The sequence below is a fragment of the Volvox carteri genome (genome assembly GCF_000143455.1).
Source record: "Volvox carteri f. nagariensis unplaced genomic scaffold VOLCAscaffold_33, whole genome shotgun sequence".
Lineage (NCBI taxonomy): Eukaryota > Viridiplantae > Chlorophyta > Chlorophyceae > Chlamydomonadales > Volvocaceae > Volvox > Volvox carteri.
Window position 1 is genome coordinate 355,498 of NW_003307576.1, and position 10,058 is coordinate 365,555.

A 10,058-nucleotide genomic window follows, 5' to 3' on the forward strand; every position below is an offset into this window, starting at 1 on the left:
GGCAGGCAGGCTGTTGTTGCATGTCTCTTGAATGGGGGCTGTAAAGAGCTCGAACCACACACCATTCACACGCAATGCACAGAGCTGCGACGAGTTTGTTCGGGACTACTACATACGCGACACAGATATTAACCGACATATCGGAGCATGTGACAGCGCAAGTGTATGTGGGGACAAGCGCAAGGGTAACACAGACCCAGAAAAAATCGTCCCAACCACAGCAGGACCAGACATACGTACATACATACATACTCAAAACGAACTAGCGATCCAAAGCACGCAAGAAGTCAAAAATAAGGCAAACATACGTAGCTATCTCAACCGCAGTGCCGTTTTGGTTGGCTGAACCCAAAGGAGAGCCCGCGGTGATAGGGCACCACAACTTACCCGCGAATAAGGAAGTGTTCCTCAACTCGGGGGCAACCCTGCCGGACAAGGGGCCCTTCAACGAGGTCCCGCAGCACAGTTCCTTGGAAACTCCACGTACACACAATTAGAGAACCAAGACACATCACCGAATAGACGAGCAGCACAAAAAGGTGCGATATAGACCCGCGACGGCCGGCACCTCCGGGAGAGGCGCAGCCAAAACAGCCAACTGCGATTCGCGAGAATTGCACGTTAACAAATCAACTCTTCGCTGTGCGAACTTCGTTGGGTAGTGGCATCTTCCTTTTCTTCACGGCAGGAGGTGCGCCTCAGCCGCCCTGCAAAGTCGCTAGCCTTCCTTCAAGCCCTCAGCTACGATATATACACTCGTTCCCACCCCATACTTCTCATCACGCCCGCAAAGCAACATAACTAAGCAACGTTAAACTAAGCGCTAAGCTAGTACAGCAAATCAACGACACAATCAAAACACAACTTGGCATGGCTACCCGCAAGGCCCTCAACGCCTGCAACCCAGCCTGGCCCGGTATCGCAACGAGCACTGACCGGACTGTCGGAGGACACAACAGGGCAGCCCCAACGCCAGGCAAGATAACAACGGCAATCAAGGCTGTGGGCCGGGGCAGACAACGTGTCGTGCCCGCACGGCCCCGCTAACAAAAATCCAAAAAAGACCACCCCCACACCCTATTAGATGCAGCGCGTGGAGGGACCTTATTACCGCAGTGCATCTGCTTGGGGATCGCTTCCCCTTGTGAGCATCAGAGGTACCCTTATGCATCACGCACACGCACAAATGCATATCGAGCAATCCGACGGTTTGTCCAACCTAATCTATCCTCCAAAGCGACCAACCTCAGCAAGAGCAGGCCACTGGCCGCAACTGTTTCCGCGGTCGCCGATGAAACATTACTTGCTGGGGCCCTGCAACACCGGTTGCCGTGGTTGCGCCCAGCGTATGATGAATTGGCGTCCCCTGTCCCGGCTCCTGCTGGTCAATTAACATGAAGGTCGCGGACAGCAGACAGGAACCTTCAGACAAAACGGTTATTCTAAGGCTAAAGGATTCATTGTCCTCCACAAAACGCGCAACAAAAGGACCTGACAATACCTAGCCTGAGTTTCAATCTCCCAAGTGCAACCGTCGCTCTGTAAGCACAGACGAACTCAAAGTAGATGTTTAACCTGGCAGTTATATACTTAGGCTTCCGACAAATGATTCTATGGGTAAGAAACTGCACACATGACTTGGGACCAACGACAGATTGATGCTTCATTCTTGACCCGTAGAGTCCCGTCCTTCCGAGGAAGTCATTCCCGTTGCAAATTTACGCTAACTGCATCTAGACATGGGCGAATGTAAAGCAAACCCCTTAGCTGCCCCTCACAGCTCGCTTTAACGAATGCGACCAACAGTAATCTGCGACGGCTCTCTTGCAGCGGACCCACCTGGTACTCATCGGAAGATGCGTCCAGGTAGTGGGCCTCCTTCCGAAAGCAGTCCTCATCGTGTTGAGCTTCCGCGGAAGAGTCAGAGACTGTCGCACCGAGGCCGTCGCCTTGCCCGATGGACGGGCCGCGGCAGAAATAAGAGTAGCGCAAGGCTTCTAGGGCTTCGTACTCGTTGTAGATGCGCTGAGCTTGGCCTTCGAAGCTGCAAGAAAAGAAACCCATCCGCAATTTCAGCCTAACCGCCAAAGAGACAGGAAGGCGCCCGATTCGATCGGACAACAAAGCACCCCGAGCCCACTCTCACCCGCACAGCTCTTGCGACTTCCGCTTAGCTCCAGCAGTGGTCGCAAGCGCTGCCTTCCGCGGGCCTTTGGTGACCACGACCTGGTGGGAGACCACCTCGCTTCGGGTGGCGTTCACTGCGGAACGGCGCGCTCCAGGAAAGTATCCAGCCAAGGAGCCCTTCACCAGATAGCGACTGCCACATGCATTGCAAAGTGTGGGCTTCTCAGGCGGTCCACGTCGCCAGCATGGTGTTTGCAAGGTTCCGCAGTGGCAGCATGGTCCTCCGTTTGAGCCCCGCATACTTCAACGGGCGTTATCTGTTGATATGAGACGTGTGTGATGGGTTGTTCGTCCAGTGTTCTCCGATCTGTAGCCGCCGAAGCGTGATTGGTCTTCGCAGCTGCTCTAGGAACTATATGAATAGTGAGGAAGTTGTCGGTTCGCTTCCTAACAAAACTATCAGCGTTTAGGTATCCCTATCACCAAAAACAAAGCTAAGGGGTGCAAGTGTGATCATAGGGTCGACTCCATCCGACGTCAGCGTACCACATCAATCGTACCACAATGAGGCCCCTGTTGCGCAGTTAGCACTGGAAACCTTCTTCAGACAAGTTGATGTAGACTGCGTCTGTGCCGAAAAAATTTTACTTCCGACAGGTAACCGAAATGTAAAAGGTCACTAACCTGAACTGGAGAAAGCATGCCCTCGCAGGACGCAATAAGCTGTGCAATGCTGACCGTTATAAAGGCAAACATAAGAGACGTAGGTATGTAGTTTTAGCCTCCTTTGTTTGGGTTGCTTGGTGAATTTAGGTTGAGGACGTATCTTGGCGCGCGACTTTAGGTCAACGGAAAGCGCACGCTGTTGCTTTTTCCGAGACAAACGCTGCACAGTTAACAGGTTGTAATTGATCCTGTTTACTGAATTACTCAGCGCGCATTAATAGGTCTTTTCGGTCGTTTAACCCACCCAAGTTTGCTGCTAAGGTTGCAGTCATCAGTTCAGCTTTCCGCGCCTACACAAAATTGGCTTGCTCTGGCTTTCCAAACTTTGTGCATGTGTGAAATGTCCTTAGGTCACCTGGGACCCAGGCTGCAGCAACCATCATTTAGATCCTAGGTTTGTTCCGCCGCAAGTATCATTCGGCATTTGGACTTGATTGCAGCAATTAAAGCCTTTCTATTCCCTGAGGTGGCGTTGTGACCTCATGTACGGACCAGACCCTGACAAGCTTGGCAAGGAACCCGGCCCCTCCCTCCTTCCCTACGGGACCCCTCTACAATTAACTTCCCCAAAGCTAACGAGCTGAAAGCCAGTAACCCGCATGTTGTATCACGTGCCTTAGGAGATGTATGGCTGGCCCCCGAGCACTTTCATTTCCCCACGCTTTCCAATCTAACCCTGCCTCCATCATAGCCAAAGCGCATGTTTCAACCTAGCGGAGGGGGAGAGGAGCGTGGTCTGCAGGTTGTGAGCTCACCGCCAACTCGGCGTTGTCTTCCCGCTAGCTCACGCGCGGCCGCCCTGTGCTTTCATTTGACCTAATAAGAGCTGGATGCTGGTGCGGGAATGCCGCACATATGGACGACAAAGCAACGGGATGGACGACACAACACCAATGTCGGCCCAGGAAAGGGAGGAGGTAAAGAGCATCCGGCACCCGGCATGTTTAGTTCCTTGGGCAGGGGCAGGGGCAGGGGTGAGCAAGCAGCAATTACAAGGAGGACGTGCGTGCCTCTAGTGCAAATACATAGACTGCTGAGTTGTACAGCCGCAGATAGGCAGCTCCGAGACCACTTAGTGACCAGTGAGGAGCCCGTAGCCTTCTCCCGTGGCCATGCGGCTGTCGCCAGCCGTCCGGGACCGACCCCTACACCCCTTCAGACCATCTTCCACACAATAGACACACATACACACCGCACACACAATGTACAATACACTGATGTCTCTTCATCCAGCGGCTCCCAGCGGGCTCGTCCAGCTCCATAACCGGCAATCCCACCGGGAAACCGTGACCTTCTGTCGAACACACAGACACACATGCACACACCCAACCCTAAGTTAACAGCATTGGCATGAGCACAACACCGCCAGCTTGATTTCCACACCCATTTAGCCCTTTTAGCGGATCGTCAAGGGTGCAAGCGGTCGCTGCTGCCATCGCTGACGCAGGCAAGGGCTGATCACGCGATTTCCGGCGACCTAAGCTCCAGTCTCCCCAGCCATTTGTGGATGTTGCAATGTGTGTTGCAATGTGTGTGTGCGTGTGTTGCAATGTGTGTGTTGCAATGTGTGTTGCAATGTGTGTTTGCATGGCGAGGGCGCGGGCAAGGTGCACGGTAGTCGGCGAAGGCTTGGACCTTAACACGCTGTGGGACGCCTATTCCCCTCTCTTCCTCTCTTTGAGAAATGGCGTCTCTGAGAAACCTACAAACGGCGGCTTTTGCAGTGACCGTGGTGTGTGTCTGTGTGTGTATGTGTGTTACATGGTTGGGGGTGCGTGACCCCATACCTGTGAAACTACCCATATGAGCCGAAGGCCCAAGGGCAATATCTATACGCCTAAAAGCCACGGAGAACAGGAAACACCGCACATCAGCCAGACTAGCGTCCAAAAGGGGTAACTGAGTTTCGGTGAGCCCACATACGTTCCAACATCCTCGCCCGACGTACTGGTTTTTATTTCATGGCCTCCAACATGCTCTGATGATCGAATCCCTCTTCAGCACGAATATCATTATAGGCTGGGCATTCCAATAACACGTGTTTTTCATCCTCGATTCGGCTATCAGTACCACAACAGCGGCAAAACCGCTGCCCCCTGGGGACATGGTACTTGCCCCTTCATGCTCTGTTTGCCTCCAGAGCCCAGCAACATAAACGAAACTGCATTAGCTTACGATGTGATAAACGAGGAATGAAAACCTTAGCACGTGTTGGCCACATGACGGCTGCGGCTCCCGAAAAGGGCAGAGCCCCATCTAGTGCTTATACTCCGCCATTTGCACTCCCGGTTACTTCCCATCTGATGGGTACTCTTCTGGCAAGACAGTCAGACGCGTATGGTCCCAGCCGCTCATCAAACGCTCTCTTAGTGCCGTTATCATCGCTCCTTCGGGTAGAGGCCTACTCAACAACTAGTCAACACGCTCCTTTACCCCCATGACTTCTTGCGGTATTCCGCTCCAAATATTGCACTCCAAGAAGGAAAACAGTCGTAACATTGAGGTTCCCCAACCCTCCCATTCCGGGCTGGTCAGAGCATCAGTTATCTCCTGCCGTAAAACTGCATGAGCAATGGACCCCACTTGCTATTGGACGCGGTTTCAGAAATATGTGTGTATGTGTGGTTGTTACAGTGGGCTCCAGACTCGTGAAGAGTAGAGCCAGCGGGCCGTGCATTACTACGGCAAACAAAGACAGCCACCCAGACCAGCCAACGCAAGCCACCTAGACAGAAGAAAGGAACAACCACTGGGGCATTTGCCAATAGGCTCCCAATGGACGGAAGTCCTTGGACCTCCACCAGATGACCAGAGCAGCCTGCGGTGTTTTTCCTTTCTGTTCGCGGGCTACTCCCCTTACGGGTATCGCTTTAGGTGCCGTGCAGGAAATTTGTATATGGAAGAAGCAAATGGGCCGTGCCGGCGGGAGCCCAATGTGGGTTAAAGCCGTCTTTTCCCTTAAGGCTGGAGGCGCTCCATGACCCATGGGTCGCTGTCACTTGGTGTGGCCCGGCGAAACCGGATCCGATCGTGCAGCCGGCTGGGTCGGCCCTGCCAGAACTCGATGCCGGTGGGTCGAATCAGGTAACCTCCCCAGTGCGGCGGCTTGGGCACCGGCTGAGATTCGTCCGAGTAGCGCTGCTGCAGCTCCGTGTTCCTGCGGGGACACACGCACACACACACGCCCGATCAGATGCTGGCACGTTCACACACATACACACACACGCACACACATACGCACGCACACACATGCGCGAGCACATACACACACACTCACACACACAGAAGGATTGTTTATTGTGTCTAAAACATTATATATATACACGTAACCGAGATGCGGCGGTGAGGAAGTGCTGGGCATGTCGCACACGCAACTAACTTTTCACACACTTAACAATACAAACGACAACGTTAGTCCATCAGGATTGCGCACACGGTTGCCTGGGTGGATGCCAGCCGGGGCCTATCTGGTGTTAGGAGACCATGCAGCGCGGTTCCTACTCCCCCCCCTTACTACCTATAGCTAGTAAGGGTGTAAGGGGCTAGCTAGGCCCCCCCCTCACTAGCTATAGCCCCTTACACCCTTTGATCCCACCTGGCCTCCAGCTCGCTGCGGTCCCTGCAGGGCTGGCTCTGGTTGCTGACCCACGCCCCAATCTGGCTGCCACGGGGTCGACTGTGGAAGTACTCGGTGCTCTCCAGATCAGAGACCTTCTCCACCTCACCCTCAACCCTGCAACAGCGCCGAACAGCAAAACCGCACCGCACCGCACGCCGAGGGGTACTGTAGAGCATGAACACTGAAGTTTAGCATTGTGCTTAGCTGCTTAGTTACCGTGCTTCTAGAAGATTCACTTGTTCTTGCCCGAGCGTCAACAACTCCAAGTCCCGTCAGCTACGGGGTCCAATAATGATTTCTAATCTTTTGACTTCCGCCTTCTCATAACGACGGCAGGGGAATTTACGGGGTTTTCAGCGATTTTTGAGGTAAATATGCAAAAAAAACATGTTAAATCCCGTAATTCCTTATGAAGGTTTGAGTCAGTTCATGTAAAAAGGGGGGGCGGGGCCGGGGGTGGGGATGCAGCTGCAACGGTGGTGATAATGACAGCCAGGAAGTAGTCAGCGTAGCAGCACTCCAAGTTTGGTTCCGTTACGCCAAAAAAGCGTCTCTCACGTCTCACCTGATTTGCCGCTGCAGCTTTTCCCAGTAGAGCGAAAACGCAGCGAAGCCCGTGGCCAGCTCGCCACCCTTTCGGCTTGCATAGTTGGTGTAGAAGATGAAACCTGGACCGCGAACCATTTCCGCAGGATGCTAATTAAAAAACATTCTTTACATGCTGCAACCTGCCAGAAATTCCAGGATAACTATTTAAATCCGATAAAAAAACTTTTCATACTTAACAAAATAAAAGAAAAGGCTGAACGCGCGCCGCAACCCGCAGAGCCGCACCGCATGTGCTCTACACGTATCAAGTATCTCGGATACATCGCCCGGTGTGTATCTGCATCCACCGATCGGTTCTTTTTTTTCTGAAAAAGTCGCGATATAACAACACGTACCGCGCTCATCGTAGCCCTTCAGCAGCACCACCCGCACACTAGGCCGCCCCTGGGCATCACAGGTCGCCAGGCTGATGGCGTTAGGCTCCTCACACACCTAGACAGTGAGCAGCATATAGCATATGGCATATGAAGGAAAGCGGCCGAGACAGAAAGGGAGAAAGAGAGGAAGGAGTGAGGACGAAGGCGTAACGGCATAAGATTACACGGGAATGCACGTCCAGAACGACTCACTTCTGTACGTGTGTGTGGGGGGGTATCGAAACACAACTCAACACACACATACAGACTCAACACACACATACAGACAAACATACGGGCACACACTCACACCAAGGGTAACCTCGCACCTTGCCGGACACCGCCGCTTTGAACCACTCGTCAAACACCCCAAGCGGGTCTCGACCCGCAAAGTCCGCTTCCTGAAGGCCCCCTCGCTCGTAGCTGATGCGCATATCGGCAACCTGCCAGCCAGGAACACAAACAACAGAACCCCACAGGTGACACCGTACAATGTACGGCAAAGCAGTACAACATGTGGAGGCCCATAATTATGACACCGCAGAGTGGGGCACAGGGACGATATCGCTGTACGATTATCGTACATGTTGGGGTCTTCCAGAGGTGCTGACTAGGAGCTTCTGACGTTTTCCCCCGATGTACCTGATGGTCAACTGAGAGATTGGAAGTTTTTGTTGTTCGTCCAGTGTTCTCCGATCTGTAGCCGCCGAAGCGTGATTGATCTTCGCAGCTGCTCTAGGAGCTATATAAATAGTGAGGAAGACTGAGAGATGGAAGTTGGGGCGCGCACGCCGCAGTCCCCTCCCCTCCCCTCCCCGGTCAGTTCTGCTTCTTGTACACTCTTTCCTTTGCAGCAGCTTCACTCGTTCACGTGGTTCGTCTTTCCCCTCCTGCTCTACCTAGGGACCCCAGCGACCCCGTGTCTCGACCTCGTGCAGACGAGATGATGAAAAAGCGCACAGTGGCTTTCTCACGGAGGCCCTCTCATAACCAACCAACCAACTAACCAACCAACCAACCAACCAACCAACCAACCACCCTCAGGACGTGCTGAGGAGGCGCAGTTCCGCCCAGGTGATCTGAACACCAGTTGCGGCTGCATCCGCGGCTGCACGCTGCCGACCGCGGGTGGCTGCAGTGGACCACGCCACCCACTCACCACCCGGTCTGCAGTGGCAACACGATATTTTTTCCAAGCAGGCAATACTCTCTCTACACATAAACACATACACGCACATAGACTATTAGCTAAGCAAAGATGATTTACGAGTCGTAAATCACGTACCTTTGCCTGTACGGCAACGGTGGCTGCCGCAGCCGCAACCACGGCCTTGGCGGCGGTGGCGGCAGTGGCGGCGGCGGCGGATTCCGCTGCCCCGCCCCCGATGCGCACACACGCGGCCGTACCCGGGTACGGCGGCAGGCGGAGCTGGAAGCGGTCGCGGATGGCAGGCGGTACGAAACGGCCCCCCAAATAATGGTGGGCGCCCTGGTGGCAATAGCAGGATAGAGGTCGCGCAACATGGTGTTGATTTACAGCACTTTTATAATCCCGGTTGCGGAATTCTGTGGCAATAAAAAAGTTATGTACACATAAGTGTAAAACAAATATATAAATATGTATAAGTATACACACAAACATGTAGGATGCACAGGATGGTGGGGTGTGCGGTGAAGAGGTGCAGGATGTTAGGTGACGTGGGACATGACATGACGTGGAATGACAAGGCATGGCGTGGAATGGCGTGCAATGGGCCTGCGGGGTCGGTCGTCGTTCCCGCGGGATGTTGCCGGGGAAGGTGGGTCCGGCGCTGGCAATTCATCCCCCTCTAGCGCGCATTCCGTATCACTACAGCCACCGCACCCCTGCAAAGTTAACCTCAACCTTAACTGCAATAACCTTTTGCGTCGTCTCTACGGCATGCCCACCCCCATCACCCCCGTCCCTCCATCCTCCTTCACCTCCCCAAACGTCAACCTTAAAACCCTAAAACCCACCTCCCAACCTCCCTCCCTGCCTCCCTCCCTCCTCTTGTAACCCTGCCTTGAAGTAACGGGCGCACAGCTTCGGCGCAGTGAGCGAGACCAACATGTCGGGCTGCAGAGCTGTTCCCTCCTCCTCCGCTGCCGGACCCCCGGGGGGCCCCTGCTCGACATGCCACCCGCTGGGGATATCAACAGATACGATAAATGGAGGCTGCGAGCCGGGCAGCAACGCCTGAGAGGGAGATGGGCGAAGACGGGACAGGTACGCAGGCGGTTGCGGAGTGGGAGGTGATTCACCTTGACTTGCGCTGCAAGTGGCCGGCCAGCTTCCAGCCGCACTTCCAGCGTTTTTGCGCTAGAAGGCAGCGCTGCCTTAGGATGCGTGCATGTACGTGCACAACACTACCTGGGAATTGGCGTCCTAGAGCTCGTTGTCAACGGATCTCGGCGCGAGAGGGACGTGCAGAGTCCCGCCGGCGCCACCCATTTAATTTAACTGCCGAGGTTCTGTCCATGTGGCAACCAGCAGCCGCAGTAGCATAGTTGCAGTAAGTGGCGGCACCTGCGGTATAGTACGACATCCCATGGGGTGCCGAATAGACCAGAAAGGGACAGAGCTTCTTCGGGTAAGGACG

The 10,058-nt window shown here is 54.1% G+C and overlaps 2 protein-coding genes across 2 annotated transcripts in view; both read right to left on the reverse strand.

Annotated features, from left to right (window-relative positions):
• Positions 1-1,299: 1,299 nt before the first annotated feature.
• VOLCADRAFT_93682 (uncharacterized protein) lies at positions 1,300-2,883 on the reverse strand (the record flags this gene model as incomplete). The annotated part of the gene is made up of 4 exons (XM_002952979.1): positions 1,300-1,314; positions 1,840-2,044; positions 2,311-2,444; positions 2,812-2,883. 4 exons carry the CDS (start codon positions 2,881-2,883, stop codon positions 1,300-1,302), a joined length of 426 nt encoding a protein of 141 aa, XP_002953025.1.
• A 2,584-nt stretch (positions 2,884-5,467) lies between these two features.
• VOLCADRAFT_105746 (uncharacterized protein) overlaps positions 5,468-10,058 on the reverse strand; it is a gene marked incomplete at its 5' end in the record, with an annotated part of 7,173 nt that continues 2,582 nt past the window's right edge. Inside the window, 9 exons of the mRNA XM_002952980.1 lie at positions 5,468-6,010; positions 6,449-6,586; positions 7,038-7,140; positions 7,417-7,513; positions 7,767-7,880; positions 8,723-8,926; positions 9,078-9,193; positions 9,436-9,655; positions 9,721-9,795. Coding sequence (XP_002953026.1) covers positions 5,812-6,010; positions 6,449-6,586; positions 7,038-7,140; positions 7,417-7,513; positions 7,767-7,880; positions 8,723-8,926; positions 9,078-9,193; positions 9,436-9,655; positions 9,721-9,795 — 1,266 coding nt within the window. The 3' untranslated portion in view covers positions 5,468-5,811. The remainder of the gene's footprint in view (positions 6,011-6,448; positions 6,587-7,037; positions 7,141-7,416; positions 7,514-7,766; positions 7,881-8,722; positions 8,927-9,077; positions 9,194-9,435; positions 9,656-9,720; positions 9,796-10,058) is intronic.